The 23,548-nt window shown below is 40.0% G+C and overlaps 1 protein-coding gene across 3 annotated transcripts in view; it reads right to left on the reverse strand.

The window, feature by feature from the left end:
- Positions 1-1,003: 1,003 nt before the first annotated feature.
- The window catches only part of LOC140671779 (uncharacterized), a 57,223-nt gene continuing 34,678 nt past the window's right edge, over positions 1,004-23,548 (reverse strand). For all 3 annotated transcript variants that reach the window (XM_072903373.1, XM_072903371.1, XM_072903372.1), the window contains exons 8-9: positions 7,081-23,485; positions 1,004-6,140 (exon numbers count right to left, since the gene is read on the reverse strand). In XM_072903373.1, coding sequence (XP_072759474.1) covers positions 5,971-6,140; positions 7,081-23,485 — 16,575 coding nt within the window. In that variant the 3' untranslated portion in view covers positions 1,004-5,970. The remainder of the gene's footprint in view (positions 6,141-7,080; positions 23,486-23,548) is intronic.

Raw genomic sequence — 23,548 nt, forward strand, 5'->3', positions numbered from 1 at the left:
ATTTAGAACTACACAATTGTAGATTTATAATTTATGCTGGCAATTATGTATATATTTATTTTACCTAACAATATTTGTGTATGGCCTTATCAATTTTTTTGATAGATAATTTAGTAAGACTGAGAGAAATTTTAATAATATGAATATATAGAAATAAAGAAGTGTGATATACAGTTGGTGAGAATGCGGTTTTTTGCAGGGCGCATGAGCAATTTATTTTCTCATTACAAACTTACATGACATGTAAAACAAAACACGTGGGCATGCAGAAGCAGGATCCCGAAAATCGGTGTAATTTCCGACAAAATCGATTTTCGATGCCGTAAAAACTACGAAAGGCAAAAAAGATGTATCTCCGCGTCTCGCAGAGAGAGACGCGGAGATACAAATTCATTTTTCACGTATCCGCGGCATCCGAAGATCTACAGCGAGATTACATCCGGTCTCGAGCCTTGTGCAAAACATCTCGAAACAGGCGGTTGATCTACGGTCGATCGACGAGGAGAAAATCAAGACGCGTGAGGCACACAGGCGAAGAGATTCTAAGGTATATATGTAGTGTATATTTATTATATTATTATTTTTTTTTTATCATATAGCATAACATCGTTATTTCTATAATAATAATAATAATAATAATCATAGCACCATGAACACTCCACAGTAAGTTCTTTTTTTTTTTTTTTTATTCGTTATTCGAAAAAACGCGAAGCGCCGACGCGCTGCGACGGGTGAGAACCGCGATCGTGTAATCGTGGAGGGAACTCGAGCAATGCGTGTCCGAACGACATCCGAGAAATGTCCCGGGGGGGAGGAAGGGGGGAGGGATCATCCCTCGAACGTCTTTTCAAAGATCTTCGATAATCAATCGATCTTTCGCGCGATAAAACTCCCCGCTCGGATGTGACTAGATGATCGTCCATTAATTTTTTTAACGCTTGAGAAACGAGATTTCTGACTAGAGTGAATTCGAGAAAATTTCCGCAACAGAGGGGAGGCGCGGTTTTTTTTTTTTTTTTTTTTTTTTTATTTCGCTAATTTTTTCACCGTCCGTCCGGTAACGCGGAACGAAATCACGATCGGAAAAACGCGAGCGAATCAAGAAGAGAAAAAACGAGAGAAAATAATTGCTCTCTCAATTAATGATTTATTTCTTGATTGTTCGTCCTTGTCCGGAGAAAATATATCACCGTTCTCGCACCCGTCGAGCACCGCGATTTTTGGGGGTTCGCACAGGTGTTGAGGCTCACGTTTTTCATATCTCTCTGTCTCTCTCTCTCTTTCTTTCTCATATATCTTTCGCTCTATCTCTCTTTCTCACACGCTCTCTTATATTCCATTTATTAAATACTTCGTTCATATATTATATATAGATATCTATATATATATATATAATATATATTTTTTTTCTTCCCTCATATTTTTCCCGCTAATCTGTTTCGGTGAAAGCTCGCTCCTAATCTCTTATTTGTTCTTTTTTTTTTTTTTAATTATTTTTTATACTTTTTATTTAAATTACTCCCATAAATTTTTCGTTTATTTAATCTATCCTGCGCGCATCATCATCGATCGACAATAGCTTCTCATTTAATAGTTTATTAATTTATTCTGTTCTCATTTGAAAAAAATTTAATTTTATAATTTTTAACATCCTACCTAGATAACTGGTCATTATATTACTTGTCAATAAATAATATATAAATACATAGGTACACATACTTCATCGTCATCATCTCTCTTTTTCTCTTTCTTACTTCTCTTTCTCTCTCTCTCTTTCTCTCTCTCTCTTTCTCTCTTTTTCTCTCTTTTATATTAGATATATTCTTCCTTGTACGTCGACAATTCGCTATCATACGTAGGTATATTATCAGGGTATCGGTAAATATTATAAAAACTTTTCTATTCATACATGAGAAATGGAAAGAGAAAACGACGATGATGATGATGATGAATAATGACCCGTTCTCGCGAACGTAATCGTAATATTAATAGAGTAATAATAAAATAGCATAACACCGCGCGCAATGATAACAAGCATAATAATTGTTAAAAATAATTGATACAATAATAATTGTATTTATAACAACATCGATTGTTCTCGGTTTTCCCTCTTTTTTTTTTCAATGCCACACTACCTCTTTCTTTCTTTCTCTCTCTTTCTCTTTCTTTTACAAGTGTTTTCTATTATAAAATTATTTTGCTTTCTTCGCTTGTCTCTTGCTAGTCAGCGAAATAAAATCTTGGTTGCGTATAATATTTTTAATCGAAAAAAGAAAAACGACATAATCAGACTCTTCTCGCAGATTATCCCGGTAATCGATTTTCATCATTTACGCTCTTCTGTGTCTGGTGAATTTGCGATGCAACGGTCGCGCAATAAACAATAAAGAACGAACAATAAATAATCAGACAAATGACGAATGACGAGTACATATATATATATATATATATATATATATATATATATATATATATATATGCGTGTGAAAAGCAAATCGGAACAAAAAGTATCGTGTGTAACTTACACAGGCGGTAAAAAACTTACGCACTAATCTATAGAAACCGGACCCGAAGGCCGCGCTATATCGCGTGTCGATTGCAGCGACAAGACAAATCGTTTATCATCACCCTCTGCCGATCGCTCGCCTCGATACCATCGTATCTTAACAAACGGTCATCAACGATCGGTCTAATCGAGCACCATCATTTTCGTGTAGGCACGAATGTGTCTCGTATAGAGGAGAGCTTTCTCCGACCTTCACTCAGCGAAATCCATTTTTTGTTTTTTCATCGTAGGCGTATACTTCATGCTTCAACGGGCAAACGTGTCGAAGACCTTCTAATCTATTTCGCAAGTGTCTTTTACTTGAAGATTTCTCGACTTTTTGCAAATCTTTAAGTAATAAAATCCGACAATGATCGGTCTCGTATTTAGCTGCGACGTAAAGAAAAAGACGACTCTGCGACAAATATAGTTTTTTTTCATTTTCCATGGATCTCGCGAGAATAACGTGGGCAAAGGTGTCCTCTATAAGTTACAGTTTCGGTATATCGCGCTTAATCGCACTTGTCTCTTCGTTATCTCTTGCATATCGATTCTCCTTTCTTTCTGCAGTATATATTTCGTGTTCCCTCGTAATTTCAAGACGATGATCGATCTCTGTTACTTATGCCTTTCGATACGTTCCCAAATCGCAGCTGTAAGTTGCTGACCTTTTGATTTGAATATATGACAATTGCGATTTAGGAGCACGCACCTGGACTCGGTATTAAATGCAACTGCACGAATATTTAGAATCAAGATGCTTAACCTGATCTCTTTTTCAATCTGACAAAAGAGAAAAAATATTGAAATGGATAGCCAAACAGCACAGATGTCGAAAAATTGTAAGGACTTTCCTTCGAAAGTCCTTTATGTTGTACATGTACTTAAACAAGTTATTTATCGACATCTCTTTACAAAAATTCGCTCGTAAACGTTTCCTATAACAAGATCCTATCTCAAATCCTTTTCATGCTCTCACGGTGTAGTAAAAATGAATGAGAGATCAATTCGCTAAAAATCGTGTTCCAAGTAGTAGAGTAGCTCTCGAACAAGCGAGATGCTCGACATTCATGTCTGCGTTGTTAGTTGTCCGTCATTGTACTTCATCACCGTTATCATCGTCTCGTCAGTTCATCACTCGCTTTGACTTTACGATAAAACATCCTAGTTAAGAGAAAGTTAAGTACAAAAAGTTTTATCAATCTTAATGGACTTTTTCCGAGTGAACCCACGTGACGTCACGTGATGATTTCAAGATCATCGGCGATGAACCATGAGGTCTGTCTGGAAACGAATCTATTTAAGGAATAGCGATCGGTTTTCTTCAATGACGTCGTCGATACTTCAGAAAACAGTGACCGGACGAAACAGTCATTTAAACGTTTCTTTTTGTTTTTAACTTTGAATTTCTACTCGCAGTTACTTTATGATGATAGAATCGATGACATGATTTCCTCGACATTGTAAACGGAGCTTTAATCTAATCCAGCTTTCAGCGTTGTCTTAAGCACCCAGTAATATTTGTCCTTTATTAGCTGTCAAGTTTTCTTTGTCGCAATCCTTCTTCCTTCGGAACCATTTTCGACAGATTACTCCTCCATTTGACATTTCTTTCCTTGAGAAGTATTTAAAGATCACTCGGATCTGATTTCCAGCAAACTTGTTTGTGCGATGCTGATTCGAAAGTATCTTTCATGTTTGTTTTCAACAGTCTCGACATTACTTGAATGACATGGACAAGATTCTTCCTAGATTCCTTCCGTCTCTCTTGTCAGCCTCCAAAAATCACAACTATTGTTCTCTGAAGTTCCGTTCGCGTCGCGTCAGGAAAGAAAGATCTCCCCACGCTAAACAATCGTTTGCCCATCATAATAGACGTTGCGAAATGCATCATCATTGCCCCGCATTTTCTTTTACGGAAACGCTCTTTCGGACTTGTTCGAAAACATCCTCGTCGGACTCCTCGACGCCTAACCCGATTACGTCGCTCACGCGGATCCCAAGATGACGAAAATCTGTCATCAAGCTCGCGCGACCACCGCTCTATATATTCTCTACAATATAGAAACACGACACACAGATAATTCCCTATCCTAGTAGACTTTCCGATGGAATTTAGCCGTTTTTATCTACGCACGAATAGACATTTACGACGAGAAAGGGGGCCGTTAATTACGTAACAACGAAGGATAATGTTTCACGAATAACGTGGAATCGTTCTCTTTTTACATGTCTCGTTTAAGGACAATGATCCATTCATTGATGGATCTGTCAAGCGCGCGTTTCGTTTCCTCTTCACGATATATCTTACTGCTTGAATAAGACACTCTTCTTCTTTTGTGTCCTTTTTCTTTTTTCACATATTTTTTTTTCTTTTTAACTGATACACTGAATACTACGCGGTGCTCTTGAAGCGGCAGCTGTGTCAGAGATATTAAAAGTTTTACTTTAATCTGCTGCTCGAGGAGAGGGTGGGGCGCGAGAAGATCTCGCATTATCAGTGACACTGTGATCGTTCGATCCGCTGGATTCACGTGGATCGGTAATTTTAATTAAAGTCACAATTTAAACACTATAACTTAGAGATTGTCTCAGGCCGCGGAACTTACGGACTTTTGACATCAATTTGTGACTCGACCGATCGATCGAGCAATGTCACAACCATTGTCCTCTTTGCTCTCAGGGCGGAATCTCTGCGAGAACGAGCATTCTCGCGGTCGTCCTCAACTTGAGCAGTGATTGATAAGGTATTGCAGGCGGTATCAGCGCGTTACATGGGCTGCGAACGGTGTGCGAAGTGTAAGAAATACAAATATCCGTTAGACCAAAAAGAGGACATATCCGCCGCTGTTATCAACACAGTGCGATCCTTAATCAAACTCTCTCTCTCTCTCTCTCTCTCTCTCTCTCTCTCTCTCTATTTTGATAATCGGCTTCTTAGACATAAGTAATTAATTTTTTATACCTTGTGTCCGTACTAAGGAGAATAATCCCTATAATCGCTCGTCTCGTCGCCCGCACCGTCTCCTTGCGAAAGAATACGGATAACATATTAATTTAGATTAGAATAGGTCTCGATCTGAGACCTGTGCGAACTCGAAGATTGATCTTTCTTCTTCAGGACAATCTCTACATAGAATTCGATAGGGATATTTTCTACAATCCTGCTAGGCCGCGGAGCTACGACTGCGAGGGAATCTCGAAAACTCGAAACGCCGTCTTTCTTCGGGTCTTCTATAATGGGAAGAAAGAGTCAGGGCGTCAAGGCTCACCCTGACGGGACGGTAGGTCAGTCTATGCACGCGTGCGCTCGACCTTTTTTTTCTATCTTTTTTTCATAGGAATGGGTCCAAAAAAGCGGAATGATGACACGTTCCGGACGCCGCTCAGAACTCGACTATTACGGCTGAGCAGGCTGCCAATCCCTAGAACTCGAGCCTGTAGGCGCTACAACTAGTCTCGTGATCCTGGAGATTGATGGTGCACCGGGACGCGGACGGCGATAAGTCTATGTGATTTGCAGCGAGCGCCTCCTCGTTGTCGGCAACCCAGTAACCCAGAGTGTCGGTGTCGTAAGTTGGGATCATGGTTACCTCTGAGAAAAGAACGTAGAAGAAATATCAAAGCGTGCTTTCAAAACACAGCCACCAAGTTGTTAATATAGATATTTAAATACTATCAAATATTGATGTAACGCAACAACATTTGATTTAAATTATTTTGTTATATCGTTAGAATTTTTGGAAAATTCAGATTAAAGTTGTAAAAAAAGCTGTTTTTGAAAATTGTTCAAAATCAAATACGTATGTAAAAAATTTTTGACTTTAAAAAGAAATTTATTTAAAAAATTGAAGTTTATTAGATTTTCGCAATCAAATATTACATCTTACATTAAAAAAGAATTCAATTTAATTTATTTTATAGCTATTATATTGGATCTACTATATTAAGATTTGTATTTTTGGAAGAAAGATAAATTTCTATATATGTAAATTTTTTAAGTATAAATTTTGTCAGTTTTACAGAAAAATTTAATTTATCATATTGGTATATTTAGCGTAAATCAAGTTTAACATCATTAAAAAATGTTTGATAGATTATTCGTGATTTTAACGACTTAATTTACAATTTTCTCCAATGAATCCAATTTTAATCATGAAAGCGCTATTAATCTTCATATTACATGACATTATATTTATAAAAAAAAAATTTCTTTTAAAAATTAAATTTCTAACAATATACTTAACCTTGAATGAAATCTGGAGTAAAACTTTTCTAATGCGCTCGACACAAAGTATATTAAAGCAATCTTTTTTTGTAACTAATATAATCTTAAACTTATAATATGATAGTAAAATATATTTTGGAGAATTTTAATTTAGAAAGAGAGAGAGAATAAAAATAAAAATAACCCTGACGAATATATAATTACGTTCTTTTTTAATCTACATATAAATAAATTTTTTTTATAAACTCTGTAATTTGTCATAGAAAAATATAGATCTGCAGTATTCTTATATTTTCACTAAACTTACCAAGATCCTTGTCTTCCCATGTCTTTTTAGCTTCCAGTAGAGCATCGTAAACTTCTCGGCTCGGTTCAGTGCCGCTAAAAACGTAATATCTCGCTCGCACTCGCTTAAAGAATTCCAACGAAGTATAGTACGAATTTCCATGATGCGGTACATATGCCAGATCCATATAAACCGGCTGGATTTTATTTTTCGAGTCCTTCAACTTTTTCTCGTTTTTACCAGGACTCTCGGAGCGTTTTTTATTTTTAATATTTTCCGATTGGACCTTCCTTGTTTGCTTCCGCTCTTTCTTCGGCGTAGCGGGCGCTCCTTTATTCGAGACCTCGTTAGTTGTTGGAGCGGGAGAAGGTAATCTAAGAGGTTCTCCCCAATCTTTTAATACATCAAAGTTCAAGGTGTCGGAAGTGGACTCGGTGGAGCAGGATGCTTGAGCAGGGCTCTTTAGATTAAATTTCCTGGGAGGTTTAGGAGATGGCAGGCCGAGAGGACTGCCCCATCCTTCCAGAGGATCCTTCTTTGAGTCACCCTTTGAATCATCCTTGTCGTCTCGGAAAGAAGACGACGGATGATCCTTTGTTTCGTCTGCTTCGTGTTGGAGGCTACCGTTTGTATACCTGGGCGCTATGCCACTGCTAAAGGCACCGTTGGCCTCCTTCATCTCTTTATGTTCCATCAGCGCCTTGTCGAAATCAAGGTCAGCCTCGTCGACGTATCTCTTTGCATCCGGCTTTTCGCCATAACTACCGGCGAATTCCTTCTCGATCATGAAACGGCTATGAATGGGATCACTGCCCTTCTGTATATCGGCCTCCTCATGGAAGGTCTTCATGGCGGAGATCTGAGCCGGTACCGCTGGTATTTCGCCGTAGAAGCTGCTGCTCATCGCGGCTGCCGAGAATTCGATTTGCTGGTCCTTCTGTTCCTTCTCCTTGTCAGAAGACGGCTCGTGGCGACCCGTTGTTTGCGGCGAATATCCAACTTGTGAAGTCGAAGATAAAGGCGAACTAGGCGGCTCGTCGTCGGAAAACGTGTGCGGTTCCTCACTACTACCCCATTGTGTCTGAGTTACAACCTTGCCGCTATGCTCGCTCGAGCGATCTGCTCTTTCGCTGGTCACGTCGTCAGATGCTGCACTGCCGCTTCGCTGTGACTCCGAGGACTTAATACTGCCGATAATGCTACTGATGGCGTTATCCGCAGCATCTTTACTCGGCAGACGCTCGTCCACTTTCACGTCAGTCTTCTCCGCTAGCACAACGGTCTCGCCTTTTTCATTCGTTGTCTCCGTAACTTCTCTGGTAGTTGTCACTATCTCACCTTCATCGGATATCATCTTTGTGGTAGTGATGGTGGTACGGATCACCTCTCCCGATCTGAATCCTTCTGGTGTGCCCGTCGACGATCGACCGTCGGATCTTCGGTCAGGCGTTGATCTACCCGACAGATGTGGTTGGACGGAGGCGCCGTCTCGGATCAACGGTGACATAGGTACCTCTGGCGTGGATTTGCCAGTCGACCCACTGAAGACAATGTCCTTGGGTAGCGATATATCCGGCGAGGATTTACCGGAATAACTCTTATCGTCCGATATTATATCTCGTACTAAAGGCGATACCGAGTGTTCAAATTTATCCGCACCTAAGCGTTCTTTCACCGTGGATTCAAATTTATCCTCCTGCTTGAGATCTGGGGTCGACTTGCCAGAATCAGAGATTTTCGCGTCGGGCGTCGAAGTGCCCGATGTAACCGTTGAAATAGTCTCTTTAATAATTTTTTCCGCGGACTTGGTGGTCTCTGTGGCCATTTTGTTGGAATCAATCAGTTCTTCCAACAGTTTCTCGCTGTCCACTGTGTCGGTGCTCTCTTTTACATCCTTCTTCGTGGTAACTTTACCGTCCGGACCAGTGATTGTGGTTACTGTCGTCACGATTCGCTTCACGTCAGCGCTGCTGGTCGCGTCGGGTGCACTTTCGTCGCTCACGACTCTATAAGTTGTGCCTGAGGTAGGATCTGTGTAAATTTTTGAAGGATCAGTTTGGGATAATTCGGCATCCGGCAATTCTTCCGTCACGATTGTTCTTGTTGTTTTTGTTGTAATCGTCTTTATGTATTCGCCAGAGTCTTCCTTAGAATCATCTGTTTTGTCATCAGGTACGACGATCTCGCGTCTAATTACTTTTGTGATAATTTCGGGCTCGTCTTCGTGTTCGATAATCTCGCGTTTAACGACTTTAGTAACTACTTCCGGTTCGTCGTGCTCCACTATCTCTCGTTTAATAATTTTGGTAACCGTCTCGGGTTTGTCCTGCAGACTCGGTCGTTTAGTTTCTGTAGTTTCTTTTTCGGGTTCACTTTTATCAATAACTTCATGCTTCGCATCGCGCTTTTCCGAACATTCCGCAGAAAGATCAGGTTCCGTGATCTTGCTTTCTCTTAATATCGTGACAGTTTGTACGGTCTTTGGATCTTCAACATCCGTTATATGAGTCGTGGTAAGAGTGCTCTCCGATAACTTTTCGGGCGCTTTGTCAGCGGCTTCGATTCCGGACTCAGGTGTCGCGTCGTGTGTGGCGAATTCTGGCGTCGACTTGCCGGAGAGCGTGGTTATGTGCGTCGTCCGCATCTCTGTCATACCGCCGACAAAGGCCTTATGGAACTGACTTTCGTAATCCACTGGATAATCAGATTTATCTAATTGTCGCTCACCCGGTTCTGAATATATCCCGCTCATTCTGTATTCGATGGAAGATTTCCTAGCGTCTTGCGGTAGTTCGTAATCCACGTCCGCCATTGTATCGTAGCCATAAACCGCCTTATTATAGTCTTCTTCCGGCTCCTCCTCTTGATAAATCTCCACGTCTATCACAGATTCTCTTGGTATTTTTCTTTTTAGTATGATTTCCTCCACAATCTCCAAGATAATGTATCTCGGCAGGGAAGTTCTGATAATTATCTCCTCGAGTATCACTTCCGTGATCTTGCGGCCTTTCTTTATATATTCCTCTTCCAAGAGCTTTTCAATTTCTGTTCGTTTCTCCTCCGATATCAAGATTTCTTCATCTATATGCGGTTCCGATCGAGCTGGACTATCCTGGGTCGATTTATCAGAAGGAATAGGTTCTGGACTAAGGCTAGGACTAGCAGAAAGAGCTTTCGCGTCTCGAGTACTGTCTGCGGGAGACACTTTGTCACCCGGACTTTCGCTCCTTTCTTTCAGTTCTCCTAAATCACCTTCGATCACGGTATTTCTAGGTATATGTTGAGTCGCGATAATCTCTTCGATGATGATAATAATAATGTATCGTGGCAAGCCTTTGAGAGTGACAATTTCTTCCAATGTTTCTGGCGTAATTTTCTTTTTCTTTGCGATAAATTCTTCTGTTATATATTTTTCTACATCTGCCTTCTTTTGCGGCGGCAACGTCGCCATTTCTTTTTCGTATTGAGATTCGGATGATTCACCGTCGACAAAATCAAAGACCGCACTCCTGGGCACATTTTCCCGACTGATAATATCTTCTATTATTTCCATCACTATAAATTGCGGTACCGAATATGTCATAACCAATTTTTCGATTACTATTAAGCTAATTTTCCTTTTTCTTACGATAAACTCTTCCAAAATGTACTTTTCAATTTCTGCTTTCTTCTCCGCTGTCACTTTAACGATGTTTTCTTCCTCGTCGTCCGATTTCTCTATTGTGCTTGGCTGCGTAATGTCTGGCTCTCCGAAATCGGCGAATCGTTTCTCACGAATTTTACGCATTTCTTTTTGAATCATTTCAGGAGATGTCGCAGGACTCGTTTTTTCTTTCGGCAAGCTCTTATCTTCGTCCTCCCCGTCAAGTGATTTTTTTGTGTCATGTTTGATTGTATCTTTTTCGTCCGGAGGAAGTATTTTCTCTGATAGCTTGTCATCGAATATACTAGCTATTCTAGATCCACTGGCCGGGATTTTATCACCAGTCTCGAAGACGCTCTGAGAACGCGATCTATCCTTCGAAGTTTTATCTAGCGGCGAACTGGCTCGTGAAGACTTGGCGGATTCATCTTTCGGGACTTTTCCGATCTCTAAACTTGGCGAAGTTTTGGCATCATCAAGCCTTTCGCTAGCAATGCTTGACGATCTAGACTTTTCTTTCTGATCGAATTTGTCGTCAGCTAAACTTGGTTCTGTTTTGTCGCTGATAATGCTTAATGATCTTGTTTTATCAGTTAATTCTGGTTGGTCGGTTAGATGTTGGTCACTAGATGTTTTCAGTCTGTCAATATCCACTTTCTCTATCGATTGGTTATCAAGGACGATGCTAGGAGATTGTGTGTCGTGCGGCGTAATATCATCTAATTTAATATCCAATTTTTCAATAATTGTCGAAGGTTTCGCGTCGATTAGATTCGGAGATTTATCACTAGCATCTTCGTAATATTCTTTACTGCCGACTTTACTGTCTTTTTCGTCGGATTTATCGCTGACAGTGCTGGGAGATTTGCTTCGATCAACAGGTGGTTCTAATTTGTCAGAGACGGTAGGTGATATTGATTTTTCCAATGGTTCCGCTTTTTCGGTCGTGAAACTCGCGATACTAGATGATCGGGATTTATCAGCTGGCGGTTCCATAAGATCTTTAAGATCTGGTTTGTCTTCCGTGATACTGGTCCTTCTCGAGCCAGATTTTTCGCTCGCTATGCTCGGAGATTTACTTCTGTCGTGTGGTTCTTTTATTGTTTGAGGAACTGCAGGAGAAACCGGTCTTTCGATTGGTTCTTTTTGATCAGTCGTCACGCTTATTACACTGGACGATCTAGATTTGTCAATTGGCGGTTCTGGCACATCTTTCAAGTCCGCCGTATCTTCAGCGACACTCGATGGTTTGGAACTAATGACTGATTTTGCTTCTTCAGATTTTTCGCTAGCCACGCTCGGCGATTTGCTTCTATCAGAATCTTCTTTTTTATCCAGAACTGATTTTGCTTTTTCTGTCGGCTCCTTCTGATCAGATGTGATACTTGCGATACTCGGTGACTTAGATTCATCCAGTGGGTGTTCTGTAACGTCCGTTAAATCGGATTTATCTCCAGCAATGCTTGACGATTTCGAATCACCAACTGATTTTTTATCATCGGATTTATCGCTCGGTAATTTTTCAATTTGTTGCTCTGCACCGTCCTTCAAATCCGATTTCTCGCTAGTAATACTAGGCGATTTCGAACGATCTGTTGATTCTTTTTCATCTAATTTATCTCTAGAAATGCTTGATGATTTCGATTGTTCTTCGGATTCTTTTGAATCATCCTTTTCGCTAGGTGATTTAGATTTATCAGTCGGTAATTTTTCAATTTGTTGCTCCCCAACATCCTTTAAATCTGGTTTTTCGCTAACAACACTAGGTGATTTAGAACGATCTGTCGTTTCCTTCTGCTCGCTTGTAATGCTCACAACGCTTGCGGATCTAGATTTATCTGTCGGCTGCTCCTTTTCATCTGACTTGTCTCCAGCAATGCTTGGTGATTTTGATCGTTCTTCTGCAACGTCCTTCAAATCCGGTTTCTCGCTAGTAATACTAGGCGATTTCGAAAGATCCGTTGGTTCTTTTTCATCTAATTTGTCTCCAGCAATGCTTGGTGATTTTGATCGTTCTTCAACACCGTCCTTCAAATCCGGTTTCTCGCTAGTAATACTAGGCGATTTCGAACGATCCGTTGGTTCTTTTTCATCCAATTTGTCTCCAGCAATGCTTGGTGATTTTGATCGTTCTTCTGCACCGTCCTTCAAATCCGGTTTCTCGCTAGTAATACTAGGCGATTTCGAACGATCCGTTGGTTCTTTTTCATCTAATTTGTCTCCAGCAATGCTTGGTGATTTTGATCGTTCTTCTGCACCGTCCTTCAAATCCGGTTTCTCGCTAGTAATACTAGGCGATTTCGAACGATCCGTTGGTTCTTTTTCATCCAATTTGTCTCCAGCAATGCTTGGTGATTTTGATCGTTCTTCTGCACCGTCCTTCAAATCCGGTTTCTCGCTAGTAATACTAGGCGATTTCGAATGATCCGTTGGTTCTTTTTCATCCAATTTGTCTCCAGCAATGCTTGGTGATTTTGATCGTTCTTCTGCACCGTCCTTCAAATCCGGTTTCTCGCTAGTAATACTAGGCGATTTCGAACGATCCGTTGGTTCTTTTTCATCCAATTTGTCTCCAGCAATGCTTGGTGATTTTGATCGTTCTTCTGCACCGTCCTTCAAATCCGGTTTCTCGCTAGTAATACTAGGCGATTTCGAACGATCCGTTGGTTCTTTTTCATCTAATTTGTCTCCAGCAATGCTTGGTGATTTTGATCGTTCTTCTGCACCGTCCTTCAAATCCGGTTTCTCGCTAGTAATACTAGGCGATTTCGAACGATCCGTTGGTTCTTTTTCATCCAATTTGTCTCCAGCAATGCTTGGTGATTTTGATCGTTCTCCTGCACCGTCCTTCAAATCCGGTTTCTCGCTAGTAATACTAGGTGATTTCGAACGTTCCGTTGGTTCTTTTTCATCTAATTTATCTCCAGCAATGCTTGGTGATTTTGATCGTTCTCCTGCACCGTCCTTCAAATCCGGTTTCTCGCTAGTAATACTAGGCGATTTCGAACGATCCGTTGGTTCTTTATCATCTAATTTATCTCCAGCAATGCTTGGTGATTTCAATTGTTCTTCAGATTCTTTTGAATCATCCTTTTCGCTAGGTGATTTAGATTTATCAGTCGATAATTTTTCAATTTGTTGCTCCGCAACATCCTTTAAATCTGGTTTCTCGCTAACAATACTAGGTGATTTAGAACGATCTGTCGTTTCCTTCTGCTCGCTTGTAATGCTCACAACGCTTGCGGATCTAGATTTATCTGTCGGCTGCTCTTTTTCATCTGACTTGTCTCCAGCAATGCTTGGTGATTTTGATCGTTCTTCTGCACCGTCCTTCAAATCCGGTTTCTCGCTAGTAATACTAGGCGATTTCAAACGATCCGTTGGTTCTTTTTCATCTAATTTATCTCCAACAATGCTTGGTGATTTCAATTGTTTTTCGGATTCTTTTGAATCATCCTTCTCGCTAGGTGATTTGGATTTATCAGTCGGTAATTTTTCAATTTGTTGCTCCGCAACATCTTTTAAATCTGGTTTCTCGCTAACAACACTAGGTGATTTAGAACGATCTGTCGTTTCCTTCTGCTCGCTTGTAATGCTCACAACGCTGGCGGATCTAGATTTATCTGTCGTCAATTCTTTTTCATCTGACTTGTCTCCAGCAATGCTTGGCGATTTTGACCGTTCTTCTGCAACATCTTTCAAATCCGGTTTCTCGCTAGTAATACTGGGCGATTTCGAACGATCCATTAGTTCTTTTGGAATATCCGTCACACTTGTGATACTTGATGATCTCGATTTGTCAGGAGGTATATCGATTACGTCTTTCAAATCTGATTTCTCTTCGGAAATACTGGGCGACTTCGAGAGCTCAATTGGTTCCTTTTGTTCTTCTGTAACACTTATAACGCTAGGCGATCTTGATTTATCATGCTCCGCAACGTCTTTTAAATCTGGCTTTTCGTCAACGATACTTGGTGACTTTGAACGATCGGTAGGTTCCTTTTTATCAGTCAAAATACTTGAAACACTCGGTGACCTTGACTTTTCGATCTGTTCTTGCGTAAGGTCCTCTAATTTTTCTTTAACAGGACTTGGTGATTTTTTAATTTCTTCTAAAATATGTTGCTCTTCAACAATACTGGATGATCTTGATTTTTCAGATAGTTCTTTCTCTCCGATGTCTAATTTTTGCTCGACAGAACTCGGTGATTTGCTTTGGTCTCCAGTGGGTGATTTTTTGTCAAGTACTGCTTCTTTAGATTCACTAATAGTGCTTGTCACACTCGACGCTCGTGATTTGTCTAATGGAGGTTCTATTATATCTTTCTCCGTTTCATCGACTTTTGAAGATGTTTGCGTGTCCTTCGGTAATTTATCGTCTTTATCGCTCGCAACACTAGGAGATCGGGCTCTCTCGATTGATAGATCCATGTCCTTCAGATCTACTTTTTCTACAGAAATGCTTGGTGATCTAGAACTTACTTTTTTGCTATCTGATTTATCGCTAGCTACACTGGGAGATCTATTTTTATCTTGTTCTTCAGTCTTATCAATATCTTTAGGCGATTCTGGCCTATCAAAAATAGGGGATTTTTGTTTTTCTAAATAATGCTCCACCACATCTTGAAGATCCGGCTTATCTGCGGCTATACTCGGTGACTTCGAACGTTCGGCTTCTTTTCTCTCATCAGATCTATCGCTGATTGCGCTTGAAGATCTAGCTTCGTCAATTGGTCCCTTTTCATCGTAATGCTCACTCTCGAGAATAGGCGATTTTTCACTTATTGTTTCTTTCTCGACTGGTGATTTTGGCTTATCAATTTCCTTCTTTTCGACCTTATCACTTAAAACACTAAAAAGTTTATCGGGTGATTTAATATCCTGCTCAGATTTCTCACTAGCGATGCTTGGAGATTTATCCACCGGTTCTTTTTCTTCTGGCTTCTCTTTACCTTCAAAAATTTTCTCATCTGGTTCACTAACAATACTTGGTAATCTCTCTTTGTCGATTGCATCTTCCTTTTCTGTTTTATCACTAACAGGAGACTTTGAACAAATAGATGATTCTTTATCATCAGATTTTTTACTAGATATACTTAAAATATCTTTCTCTTCGTGCTTTTCACTGCTTGGCAATATAGATTTCTCAAGTAGAGCTTTCTCGTCCAGTGCGCTGGTAGCAATAACAGGTGATTTAGGTTTAATTTCTTTAACGGATTCGGATAATTTTTCAGTGACTGTTTCAGAGGCAACATCTTCGCTAATGGGTGTCTTTGCGAAATACATTTCAGGTTTATCCGTGGGTGACTTTGAGAAAATCGTTTCGGCTGGTGAAACTTCTTCTGAATGAAACGACTCAGGTGTTTTCGAGACATCAGTTGTCCTTTCTTTTTCAGGTTGTGAAAGAGCCTTCTCGATTGGAAGTGTCGGTTTTTCAGTTGATTCGACTGAAGATTTTTCCGCTATCGTATCAAAAGGTAATTTTGATTTTTGTACATCTTCGTGTTTGATTTCAGATGGCAAAGGAGATTTATCCATTTTTTCATCATCTTTTATAAGACTTTTTGGTTTCTCGGTCTTTTCAACAATTTCTTCCGATTTCTCTGGCGTTTTTGGCTTATTGTCATCGATACATGGTACTTCAACGTCTTTCAATTTTTCCAAACTATCTTCAAGATCCTGTGACTCGCGAGTACCAATGGGAGATTTTTCCAAGCTGTCTTCAGGAGTGATTTTATCTTTACTTTCAGGCACAGATTTTTCGGAAATGCTATCTTTTTCAGGAGTGCTCACCTCCGAGTGCAACGAATCTTTATCCAAAAGTAAAGAATCTTTGTCTGGTGTGGATTTAACGGATATATCTTTGAGAGAATCGTCCGGAGTGACAGTCTTTGTAAAAGTTATGCTGCCGGTTGGACAAATCTCTGTTTCTTCTCTGCCATCCTCGCTGCACGCTGTAACCAGCATTCTTTTTACAGTGCCAAAATCTTCTTCAATTTTTATAGGCTTATCGTCTAGATATTTTTCGTCCTTAACTTTTTGGAGAAGTTTAGAAACATCTTCATGTGGTTCGTCTTTCGCTTCTAATACTATGTTTTCCGGCTCTTTTGAAATACTTTTTTTACGTAAAGCTTCCTCAGATAGTTCTTGAGAACTTTTTTCCTCGGTTATTGGAGTTTCCTTAATCTCTGCAGGTTCCAATAATTTGGATTTAATATCGTCTTCAAGTAATTTTGTCGTCGGCTCTTTTGCAAAGCCAGTTGCATCCGCGAGTTTTGTTTCTGACTTTACTCCTTCAGCAACTTTTTCTTCGATTGAAGGAACGGTATCTTTTAATGTTTCATCTTTAATTGGAGTTGTTGGTTTTGACTTATCATCTTTTGTTATAAATTCTTCGACTTTTTCTTTCACAGGCTCAATTTCTTTTGTTTCATCTGTCACAGTTTTCTCATCAATTAATTTCGTGCTTGGTGCGATCAATGTAGGGATAACTTCTGGCACAGCAGTTACATCAATTGAGGATCGTTTATCAGAAACGTCTTTAGGTATTTCCTTTTCTTTGAATTCTTTCAATTCTGCTTTCAAATCTGCTTCCTTAATTAAAGGTTTCTCTTTCGAAGAAATGTCATCTGTTTTTTCTTTAGCCTCGTCCAAGTATTTCTCTGTAGTGTCAACGATTTCTGATATCTCAGATGTCTCTGGTTCTTCAGATTCTCTTTTTTTATCGTCAGGTTTAATATCTTTTTCCATATCATTTTGAGGCTCTTCTTTTCCTATCTTCTCTTTAGTTTCTTGTACAAATTTCTCATCCGCCTCGATCACCTCACTCACAGTATCTTCTGCAGTTTCTTCAATATCTTCCTTCTCTCTCATCTCATCTGCCTTCTCGGGAGAGGTAATTGATACATCGCGCACTTTATACTCCTGTTCGACAGCTTCGAAATCGTCAATCACGTCTTTTTCATGTTCCTTTGCAGGTACAGGCAAAATCTCTGTTTTAATCGGCGAAATCACTTTCTTTTCATCAAAACTCTTCCTAGGTATGCTGACAAAACCATCTACCTCCTCCTCCTCCTCTTCCTCCTCTTCCTCCTCTTCTTCCTTCTTGACAGCAGCCTCTTCAGATGCAGATAATAATTTTTCTTCGCTAACTTCATGCTTAGGCACATCTTCCTTTTTATCTTCCTTTAATTCAACTGACGTTTTTCTCTTTTCGTCAGGACTGAGCACTTCAGCGACCGATTTTCTTTTCTCAGTCAGACTTTCCAGTTCGGGGATTGCTTCTTCTTTGATTATGCGCGATAATTCTTCTTCAGTCACGTCAAATACCATATGTCTCGGTATTTTTCTCTTAATGATAATTTCTTCGATAATTTCAATAATTATTTTCTTAGCTATCTTCTTTTTACCACAGATTTCTTCAAGTTTTTGTATGTTAATGGTATCCCCCTTGGTAACATATTCCTTAACAATATACTCTTCAATTTCAGCTTTTTTTTGCGGAGTTACCGGTTCGACTTTCGGAATCTCCGCGCTAGGAACTTCAATGATTGATTTTTGTTTCTCACTTAAAATTTCTGTTTCTGATATTTTTTTTTCTTCCTTATCTTCAGGTGCCGTTTTAGATATCGTCGATAGCTCGAGATCTTCCTCAATAACATCAAGTAGTACGTTTCTAGGAATATTTTTTTTAATAATAATTTCTTCAATAATTTCAGTAAGAATTTTCTTGGGCACAATTTTCTTAGCAGAAATTTCGTCGATTACGGATACGGTAATCTTTTTCTCCTTGGTGACATATTCATTAACGATGAATTCTTCAATCTCCGCTCGCTTCTGAGGTATAATTGGTTCTTCTACTTTAGTTGAAGCACTAGGAACCTCAGTGATCTTCGATTCTTCTTTCGCAGTTATGTCTATTTTTGGTGTTATTTGCTCCTCTACTGATTCTTCTGGCGATTCCTTCGACGATTCTTCTTTAATTTCCGATATCACTTCTTCAGAAATGTCTAGTACCATGTGCCTGGCGATCTTTCTCTTGACAATAATCTCCTCGATAATTTCGATAATGATCTTTTTAGGCACAACTTTTTTAATCGAGATTTCCTCGACAATGTCTATAGTGATTCGTTTCTCTTTGATAATATATTCGTTAACAATATAATCTTCAACTTCCATTCTCTTTTCAGGCGTAATAAATTCTTTCAACTTTAGAATTTCAGGATCGTCCACTACATTTTCTCTGGGCAGTCCCTTCTTCACGATAATCTCTTCAATAATGTAAATCACGCGTTCTTTCGGAATACGCTTTACCACGGTGATGTATTCAATCACTTCAATGGTAATTATTTTCTTTTTCGTGATAATCAGTTCTTCAATTATTTCCTCGATAGGTGCTTCATTGTTGAGAACCTGTTTAATATCCTCCGGCAGCTTGGGAAGTTCCTGAAGATCAATCTCCAATTCTTTATCATACATCTTATCCGCGGCGAATTTCGGTGAAGTAGGCGTAGAACCGGGAGTCACCATCACTATCTCCGCCTTTGCCGGTGAAACTTTTTGCTCGAAGCTTATCACAGGATGCTCTATGTCGCTTTCCGCTAGCTTATCGTCAAGAGATGGTCGTTTTGCCATTTCTTTTACGCATATGCTCTCAATACCGGCCTGCATCACGTTTACTCGACATGTATCGTCGTCAGGCGATTTTTTATGTTGATCACAAATATGTTGATCGTCCTTTAAGATTTCCGTGCAAATCTTTTGAGCATCCGTCTTATCTTTTGTGATGTCCTTCATAGGCGAAGTTACTATATCATCCTTTTTTTTAATTACTTTCACGCAAGGTTCTTCCTTAACTTCGACATCATCTTTCTCGCATGGTGCCAGTTTATCAGGTTTTTCAACTTTTTCGTGAACTGGAGCTACTTCAGTGATATCAACCTTCTTCGATGTCGCAATATCTTCATGAGCAAGTTTAGATTCTTTTTCTTCCAACTCAGTATCTTTCTCTTTAGATATTTCCTTTAGTATCGAAAGTTTTCTTTCTGTCGAAATTGACAAAATTTCTTCTTTTGACGGTTTTCTATCCGGAGTTGACGAGATCTCTTCCTCCTTAGAAGCTTGATCGAATAGTGCTTTATCGGATAGAAAATCATCTTCTTTGAGAACTTCGGCGACTTTCTTCACAATTTCTATAACATCTTTAGGTTTATCTTCGAGATTAATTCCGGCAGTACCGGCGAGAACCTCTCCGACATCCCTAACAGCTTCCTTCATATCTCTATATGGTCCCTCTGGCTCTTCTTCATATTCCTCTTCAAATTCTTCATCCTTTGGTATAGCAAATTTAACTTTTTCTGGTTCTTTTATGTCGAGTGAGTGGCTATCGATGTGCGGTTTTATCTCTTCTAATTTCTCAGCCACCCCTTCTAAGGTATCTTTTATGGTGTCCTTTAAAGTGGTTGATACGTCATGTACATATTGCATCTCTTCTTCTTTAACTTTTTCCTCCAAAGATTCCAACGAATCTCTTAAACTATCCTTCACAGTTTTAAATTTTTTAGAAGCTTCTTCCAGAAGAGCCTTTACCTCTTCGGCATCCTCTCCTATATCTTCTTCTCTTAGAAGTTCAATTTCCTTAGCAATTTCCTTATCGTCCGGTTTCGGTGATACATCTTTTGCCAATAATACTTCTTTGATTTCGGCTTCTGCTTTTTTAATCTCTTCCATTTTATCAATTGGAAACTTTTCTTCGATATCAGACACGCTTTTTCTCTGCTCATCAAATATTTCCTCTTGTATGAATGCCGCGGTCTCTTTGATGGCAGCCACTTTCACATCAACAGTCGTAGGTTTCACTTCTTCAAACATTTCAGGTTTGTCGGCGACCTTACCGACTTTAGGAAACATTTTTTCCACATCAACCTCTTTAAAGAGCGTCTTCTCTTGAATCTTTGCTTCCTTTGGAGAACTAGATTTCGAAGAGGATTTCTCATCGGAATCTTTATCGGATTCTTTTTTCGTCTTCTTGGTCAATTTATCAATACCCTTTTCAAACTTATCCGCCACTTTGCCGAAAAAGCTGAAGACACCCTTTTGTTCTTTCACAGGTGGCGTAGGCAGCTCTTTAATCTCTTGCGTAGTTGGTGACGGCTTTTCCTCTTTTCCCTTTTCAAAATCTTCCATTCTGTAAAGCTTAGGATCGACTTCCTCGTGAACTGGCAGATCGGCGACTTCATCGGGTGTCTTGACGATGTCTCTTTGTAGATTCTGCATCGCTTGACGAACATCAAAAACTTTAACCTCTGGTTTAGCAGTTGCGGAAACAGTTTCCAGAACTACTTCCTCCTTCAGCTTTACAGGAACGTCCTTTTCTTTCACTTCTTCGATAACGTGTTTTTCATCAATATCCTCTTTTATTTCGTCCAATGGTATTCGCTCGTCTTCAGGCAAAGTCGGAGCGGTTGTAGTGGCTCCTGATTCTATCGTTGAGATTCGTTCTTGAGATTCTTCTCTCTTCTCAAGGATATGCTCTTTTTGATCAACATCTGGCTTCATGTCTGTATCAGTCGTCTTCTTCTCAGATGAATCCAATTTATCCGGACTGAGACTGGATGGTTCCTTTGTAATGTCTTCACTGTCCTTCTTAGCGGAATCATCTTTTTCTTCGGCTTTCTGCACGATTTCAGCAGCGGAAGCTATTATTTCTTTCACTTCTTTTTGTAATTGTTCCTTGTGTTCGGAAGACAGTCCAGCAATCTCCTTGTCTTTGTACGCGATTTCATCAATTTTTTTTTCTGGGCTCTCGTCTTTTCCTTTTTCTTCGGGTTCTTCTTTCTCACCTTTTTCCCTGATTATTTCCACATCTTGTGAGATTTTCACTTTTTCCGACTCGGCCTCGTCAAGAATATGTTTCTGTTCGCCTTCGCCACTTTGAGCCGAATCTTCGGTGTAGACTTCTTCCTTCTCCACGATGAGGTACTCATCTTCCTCGGTTAATTCCTGACTCTCCTTTCTAGAACCTTCCTTTTTAGGCATATCCTCAATCTCGGCGGTGACATCTTCCTCCGTGATATCCTCCTCTTTCTTATCTGTGGCTTCGGCTGTGATTTCATCATCTCCCTCGAAGCGATCATCTTTTCGAGTTTCTTCAATCCTTTCCGCCTTCTGTAGAACAGCTTCAATTTCTTCGACGACCTCTCGCTCTTCCTTGAGATCAGCCAACACTTTACTTTCTATAGAATCCAGCGACATATCTTCAGACTGCTCGATTAAACTCTTATCAATTGGCTTTACGGACTCCGGTTCTATGCCAGATGGAGTAGAAACTGTGGACGAATCGGTGGTGCCTTTGTCGCCCTTTACCTTGCGAATAACGCCATCTTTGTCAGATTTCACGGAAGTAGTTGGAGTACTACGAGTGGATTTTGCTGGACTGCCTGGCATACGTGCTTTGCTAGGACTGACCGGTTTCGCGCGACGGCTGATCGGTTTCCTGTCTGTTGGTTTAGGCTTTGCAGACATTTTAACAACAGAAACCGCAGTATCTTTCACAACAGATTTCTCGACTTCGGATTTTTTCTGTTCCACCACTTTTCTGTTATTAGCCTCTTTAGCACTCTTAGCCGGAAGACTGGGAATAATTTTGGATGCTGGTTTTGTCCTTGGCGCAACCTTCGATATTTCCGTCTTTGTAGCAGTGCCGTTCAAGGTCTTCTTTGGCGTTGTGGGGGAAGACTTTACCGCATCTTTCTTCTCCGCACCGGAAAGTTTAGTTTTTTTCTCGCTCGGCTTTGGCTTCGGAGTTACTTCGCTCCTTTTCACTTCAGCCTTTATCGTTGTCTTGCTTTCCTTTGTTTCTTTCTTCTTTGACTCGGGCTTGACCTTGGGTTCCTTAATTTCCTTGGACGCAGTTTTATCGGATTCCGCTTTAATTAAATCGGCTTTTTTTAATTCATCCTCTCGTTTCTCAGGTTTCTCTACTTTAATCGGTTCCTTCTTTGACTCTTTTCTTACTTCTTTTAATTCTTTCTCAATCTTCTTGCTTTCCTTTGCCTCAGTCTCTATCTTTTTATTTTCCACTACTTTCTTCGTCTTCATTTCGGTCTTAGGTCTACTCGTAGGAATAATCGGCGTCGATTGAGGGGTTGTTTTAGTAATAGCCTCGTCCGCAGTTTTAATAGACTTCGGTTCCGATGGTTCTCTTTTCTCTTTCTTCGGCTCTGAGATTTTTTTCTCGATAAGGCCAAATTTCTTGATCGGTTTGTCTCTGAGCGTCGCCAGAGACGTTGATGGCGACAGTGTTTTTGCTGAACATACTGGGTGCTTCAGGAAATCTAGATGCTTGAGTCGTTCGAAACCTTCGAAAATCTTGTGCTGCGGCGTACTGCCGGGGAAGAGAATTCGCGTGATATTATCCTCAGGATTGGCCGGCTGCCAAACCAGAAGCGCACATATCGACACGAGATTCTGTATCGGGAATGTGAGATTATTCGAGTCCTTTTTGTGAGAACCGGCAAACAGCTTCGAATCCGACGCGTGCCACTTGGACAGAAACTCGCGCACTTCGCGACTGTCTTTGCTCGGACTAAGTACGTACATGTCCAGCGTGCCATGGCCTACTTTGTGATAGAGATTAATCGGCTCGGAATCTCTGTAGCAAGGATGAGCACGGAGATTGATATGCCGAAGGTTCAGCACCATCTCTTGACCAATATCGGTAAGATTGAGAACGAGAGGATCGATATCCTTATCGCCATCAGGTGAATTTGATTGTCTTCTTTCCTGTATTATGTATAATTTTTATATGTATTTGTGCTTAACATAACAGCAAATATTGTTAGGATA

Source organism: Anoplolepis gracilipes, chromosome 12 (genome assembly GCF_047496725.1).
Source record: "Anoplolepis gracilipes chromosome 12, ASM4749672v1, whole genome shotgun sequence".
Classification (NCBI taxonomy): Eukaryota; Metazoa; Arthropoda; class Insecta; order Hymenoptera; family Formicidae; genus Anoplolepis; species Anoplolepis gracilipes.